The sequence below is a fragment of the Oncorhynchus mykiss genome, chromosome 7 (genome assembly GCF_013265735.2).
Source record: "Oncorhynchus mykiss isolate Arlee chromosome 7, USDA_OmykA_1.1, whole genome shotgun sequence".
NCBI classification, from domain to species: domain Eukaryota; kingdom Metazoa; phylum Chordata; class Actinopteri; order Salmoniformes; family Salmonidae; genus Oncorhynchus; species Oncorhynchus mykiss.
Genome location: NC_048571.1, coordinates 474,104 through 480,000, shown reverse-complemented (window position 1 = coordinate 480,000; position 5,897 = coordinate 474,104). Strand labels below are relative to the sequence as shown.

Below are 5,897 nucleotides of genomic sequence, written 5' to 3'. Positions count from 1 at the left end.
GTAGATAATATATTGTTAGGGGTTATGGGGGGGTAGATAATATATTGTTAGGGGTTATGGGGGGGTAGATAATATATTGTTAGGGGTTATGGGGGGTAGATAATATATTGTTAGGGGTTATGGGGGGTAGATAATACATAGTTAGGGGTTATGGGGGGGTAGATAATACATAGTTATGGGTTATGGGGGGTAGATAATATATTGTTAGGGGTTATGGGGGGTAGATAATACATAGTTAGGGGTTATGGGGGGGGGGTAGATAATACATAGTTATGGGTTATGGGGGGTAGATAATACATAGTTATGGGGTTTCGGGCTCTCTGGCACCATCTACTGACAATGACATATTCTGTTATTTGCTGCCATAGCAATGTCTCTTTGTCTCTGTTCTGTCTGTTCTGTCTGTTCTGTCTGTCTGTCTGTCTGTCTGTCTGTCTGTCTGTCTGTCTGTCTGTCTGTCTGTCTGTCTGTCTGTCTGTCTGTCTGTCTGTCTGTCTGTCTGTCTGTCTGTCTGTCTGTCTGTCTGTCTGTCTGTCTGTCTGTTTCTGTCTGTCTGTCTGTCTGTCTGTCTGTCTGTCTGTCTGTCTGTCTGTTTCTGTCTGTCTGTCTGTCTGTCTGTCTGTTGGTCTGTCTGTCTGTCTGTAGGTGATGTGCAGCTCATTCAACAGTGATTGTAAAGTGAGAATGAAGAGCAACACCTGCTACTGCTGTGACCTGTACAACTGTGAGAGGTAAGGAGAAACACCTGTGTGTGTGTGTTCGCGTTCAAGCATGGAGGTGTGTGTGACTGTCTGTTGTCTCCTCTCACTCCTCCAACCTAGACTACCATACCCAGTACTATGAGTTCACTCTGTCTCCTCTCTCTCCTCCAGTCCAGACTACCATACCCAGTACTATGAGTTCACTCTGTCTCCTCTCTCTCCTCCAGTCCAGACTACCATACCCAGTACTATGAGTTCACTCTGTCTCCTCTCTCTCCTCCAGTCCAGACTACCATACCCAGTACTATGAGTTCACTCTGTCTCCTCTCTCTCCTCCAGTCCAGACTACCATACCCAGTACTATGAGTTCACTCTGTCTCCTCTCTCTCCTCCAGTCCAGACTACCATACCCAGTACTATGAGTTCACTCTGTCTCCTCTCTCTCCTCCAGTCCAGACTACCATACCCAGTACTATGAGTTCACTCTGTCTCCTCTCTCTCCTCCAGTCCAGACTACCATACCCAGTACTATGAGTTCACTCTGTCTCCTCTCACTCCTCCAGCCTAGACTACCATACCCAGTACTATGAGTTCACTCTGTCTCCTCTCACTCCTCCAGCCTAGACTACCATACCCAGTACTATGAGTTCACTCTGTCTCCTCTCTCTCCTCCAGTCCAGACTACCATACCCAGTACTATGAGTTCACTCTGTCTCCTCTCTCTCCTCCAGTCCAGACTACCATACCCAGTACTATGAGTTCACTCTGTCTCCTCTCTCTCCTCCAGTCCAGACTACCATACCCAGTACTATGAGTTCACTCTGTCTCCTCTCTCTCCTCCAGTCCAGACTACCATACCCATTACTATGAGTTCACTCTGTCTCCTCTCTCTCCTCCAGTCCAGACTACCATACCCATTACTATGAGTTCACTCTGTCTCCTCTCTCTCCTCCAGTCCAGACTACCATACCCAGTACTATGAGTTCACTCTGTCTCCTCTCTCTCCTCCAGTCCAGACTACCATACCCAGTACTATGAGTTCACTCTGTCTCCTCTCTCTCCTCCAGTCCAGACTACCATACCCATTACTATGAGTTCACGGGGGTGAGTAGCTGCTGGGATGTGGTCCATCTTCATCGTCTGCTGTGGGCCTGTGTGGTGCTCAACATAATGGGCCTGTTCCTGGGAATCATCACAGCTGCTATACTGGGGGCTTACAAGGACCTGGTGGGCACACACACACACACAATACCTAGAACACGCGTCTGTTTGTTAGGTACCTATTTCATTTGTTATTGTTTACACTAACTATATGTATTCCTCTCTCTTCCCCCCTTCTCTCCCATCTCTCTTTCTCCCTTTCCCCCTCCCCTCCCCTCTCTCTTTCTCCCTTCCCCCCTCCCCTCCCCTCTCTCTTTCTCCCTTCCCCCCTTTCCTCTCCTCCACTCTCTCTTTCTCCCTTCCCCCTCCCCTCCAATCTCTCTTTCTCCCTTCCCCCTCCCCTCCACTCTCTCTTTCTCCCTTCCCCCCTCCCCTCCACTCTCTCTTTCTCCCTTCCCCCCTCCCCTCCCCTCTCTCTTTCTCCCTTCCCCCTTCTGTCCCCTCCCCAAATCTCTCCCCTCTCCCTTCTCCCTCCCTCCCATCTCCCTTCCTCCCCTCCTCTCCCCTTCCCTCCCCTCCCCCCCTTCCCTCCACTCTCTCTCCTCTCCCTCCCTCCCCCCCTCCCTTCCCTCCTTCTGTCTCCCTTTATCTCAGGCTCCCGCCCCCCAGATGTCCCCCAGTCCCGCCCCACCCCCCCACATCATGTATAACCCCACCCAGCACGTGGTGACCTACGCTGGCTTCTGCCCCAACGGACAGGCCCTGCCCGCCTACCCCAACTACCCCGCTTTGCCCATGCAGGTAAAAAATACCCCAACTACCCCGCTCTGCCCCTGTAGGTTAGACCCCAACTACCCCACTCTGCCCCTGTAGGTTAGACCCCAACTACCCCACTCTGCCCCTGCAGGTTAGACCCCAACTACCCCACTCTGCCCCTCTAGGTTAGACCCCAACTACCCCACTCTGCCCCTACAGGTTAGACCCCAACTACCCCACTCTGCCCCTGTAGGTTAGACCCCAACTACCCCACTCTGCCCCTGTAGGTTAGACCCCAACTACCCCACTCTGCCCCTGTAGGTTAGACCCCAACTACCCCACTCTGCCCCTGTAGGTTAGACCCCAACTACCCCACTCTGCCCCTGTAGGTTAGACCCCAACTACCCCACTCTGCCCCTGTAGGTTAGACCCCAACTACCCCACTCTGCCCCTGTAGGTTAGACCCCAACTACCCCACTCTGCCCCTGTAGGTTAGACCCCAACTACCCCACTCTGCCCCTGTAGGTTAGACCCCAACTACCCCACTCTGCCCCTGTAGGTTAGACCCCAACTACCCCACTCTGCCCCTGTAGGTTAGACCCCAACTACCCCACTCTGCCCCTGTAGGTTAGACCCCAACTACCCCACTCTGCCCCTGTAGGTTAGACCCCAACTACCCCACTCTGCCCCTGTAGGTTAGACCCCAACTACCCCACTCTGCCCCTGTAGGTTAGACCCCAACTACCCCACTCTGTCCCTGTAGGTTAGACCCCAACTACCCCACTCTGCCCCTGTAGGTTAGACCCCAACTACCCCACTCTGCCCCTGTAGGTTAGACCCCAACTACCCCACTCTGCCCCTGTAGGTTAGACCCCAACTACCCCACTCTGCCCCTGTAGGTTAGACCCCAACTACCCCACTCTGCCCCTGTAGGTTAGACCCCAACTACCCCACTCTGCCCCTGTAGGTTAGACCCCAACTACCCCACTCTGCCCCTGTAGGTTAGACCCCAACTACCCCACTCTGCCCCTGTAGGTTAGACCCCAACTACCCCACTCTGCCCCTGTAGGTTAGACCCCAACTACCCCACTCTGCCCCTGTAGGTTAGACCCCAACTACCCCACTCTGCCCCTGTAGGTTAGACCCCAACTACCCCACTCTGCCCCTGTAGGTTAGACCCCAACTACCCCACTCTGCCCCTGTAGGTTAGACCCCAACTACCCCACTCTGCCCCTGTAGGTTAGACCCCAACTACCCCACTCTGCCCCTGTAGGTTAGACCCCAACTACCCCACTCTGCCCCTACAGGTTAGACCCCAACTACCCCACTCTGCCCCTGTAGGTTAGACCCCAACTACCCCACTCTGCCCCTGTAGGTTAGACCCCAACTACCCCACTCTGCCCCTGTAGGTTAGACCCCAACTACCCCACTCTGCCCCTGTAGGTTAGACCCCAACTACCCCACTCTGCCCCTGTAGGTTAGACCCCAACTACCCCACTCTGCCCCTGTAGGTTAGACCCCAACTACCCCACTCTTTCCCTACAGGTTAGACCCCAACTACCCCACTCTGCCCCTGTAGGTTAGACCCCAACTACCCCACTCTGCCCCTGTAGGTTAGACCCCAACTACCCCACTCTGCCCCTGTAGGTTAGACCCCAACTACCCCACTCTGCCCCTGTAGGTTAGACCCCAACTACCCCACTCTGCCTCTGTAGGTTAGACCCCAACTACCCCACTCTGCCCCTGTAGGTTAGACCCCAACTACCCCACTCTGCCCCTGTAGGTTAGACCCCAACTACCCCACTCTGCCCCTGTAGGTTAGACCCCAACTACCCCACTCTGCCCCTGTAGGTTAGACCCCAACTACCCCGCTCTGCCCCTGTAGGTTAGACCCCAACTACCCCACTCTGCCCCTGTAGGTTAGACCCCAACTACCCCACTCTGCCCCTGTAGGTTAGACCCCAACTACCCCACTCTGCCCGTGTAGGTTAGACCCCAACTACCCCACTCTGCCCCTGTAGGTTAGACCCCAACTACCCCACTCTGCCCCTGTAGGTTAGACCCCAACTACCCCACTCTGCCCCTGTAGGTTAGACCCCAACTACCCCACTCTGCCCCTGTAGGTTAGACCCCAACTACCCCACTCTGCCCCTGTAGGTTAGACCCCAACTACCCCACTCTGCCCCTGTAGGTTAGACCCCAACTACCCCACTCTGCCCCTGTAGGTTAGACCCCAACTACCCTACTCTGCCCCTGCAGGTTAGACCCCAACTACCCCACTCTGCCCCTGTAGGTTAGACCCCAACTACCCCACTCTGCCCCTGTAGGTTAGACCCCAACTACCCCACTCTGCCCCTGTAGTTTAGACCCCAACTACCCCACTCTGCCCCTCTAGGTTAGACCCCAACTACCCCACTCTGCCCCTCTAGGTTAGACCCCAACTACCCCACTCTGCCCCTCTAGGTTAGACCCCAACTACCCCACTCTGCCCCTGTAGGTTAGACCCCAACTACCCCACTCTGCCCCTGTAGGTTAGACCCCAACTACCCCACTCTGCCCCTGCAGGTTAGACCCCAACTACCCCACTCTGCCCCTGTAGGTTAGACCCCAACTACCCCACTCTGCCCCTGTAGGTTAGACCCCAACTACCCCACTCTGCCCCTGTAGGTTAGACCCCAACTACCCCACTCTGCCCCTGCAGGTTAGACCCCAACTACCCCACTCTGCCCCTGTAGGTTAGACCCCATCTACAATAGTATTTAGTAAAAGTATAAGCTCCTCGTCATCCAGTGATATGAATGTCTCCTCTCTCTCTTCTCTCTCTCCTCTGTTGTCTCTCTCTCTCGACTTCGGTCTCTCTCTCTCTCCTCTGTTGTCTCTCTCTCTCTCCTCTCCTCTTCCCTCTCTCTGTCTTTCTCAGCACCACAGCAGTTACCAGGCCCCCTCCACCCCCCAGCCCGGCCTGGAGATGACCCTAACCCCCTCCTCTCCGTCAGAGGAGAGCCAGAGCCAGCCTTCCGCCCAGGCCCCCAGCCAGCCCACCTTCCAGACTGGCTCCCAGGACCCTGGTCAGGGTTACATGCTATCACCCAACGCCCCTGCCCTCTACCCTGGCCCCGTCTACGGGCCCTCCGGCTTCGAGAAGCCCCCTCCTTATGCATGCTGAATGCCAACCTGACCTTTAGCCTTTGACCTTTAGGCCAGGGTAAGAGAGGCTAATGTCCAGAAACAACACCTAGCCTCTGTCACCTGGTCAGCACAGACATGAAGGAATCAGCTCAGTGTGACAGCTTCCATATATCCTTTCAATCAATCAGATATGGCTTCCATATACCCTTC

The 5,897-nt window shown here is 54.9% G+C and overlaps 2 protein-coding genes across 2 annotated transcripts in view; both read left to right on the top strand.

Annotated features, from left to right (window-relative positions):
- LOC110496965 (transmembrane protein 255B-like) overlaps positions 1–1,269 on the top strand; it is a 24,190-nt gene extending 22,921 nt beyond the window's left edge. The window contains exons 6-7 of the mRNA XM_036984383.1: positions 646–731; positions 1,209–1,269. Of these exons, the coding sequence (XP_036840278.1) occupies positions 646–731; positions 1,209–1,269 (147 nt within the window). The remainder of the gene's footprint in view (positions 1–645; positions 732–1,208) is intronic.
- Positions 1,270–2,463: 1,194 nt separating this feature from the next.
- LOC118965198 (transmembrane protein 255B-like) lies at positions 2,464–5,897 on the top strand. Its single transcript, XM_036981920.1, has 2 exons — positions 2,464–2,603; positions 5,479–5,897. The coding sequence occupies exons 1-2, from the start codon at positions 2,472–2,474 to the stop codon at positions 5,722–5,724; spliced, it is 378 nt and encodes a 125-aa protein (XP_036837815.1). The 5' UTR covers positions 2,464–2,471; the 3' UTR covers positions 5,725–5,897.

Coding starts and splice junctions, on each gene's coding strand:
- LOC118965198 (XM_036981920.1), top strand. CDS start 2,472: ATGTCCCCCAGTCCCGCCCCACCCCCCCACATCATGTATAACCCCACC. Junction 2,604..5,478: donor ACCCCGCTTTGCCCATGCAG/GTAAAAAATACC, acceptor TGTCTTTCTCAG/CACCACAGCAGTTACCAGGC.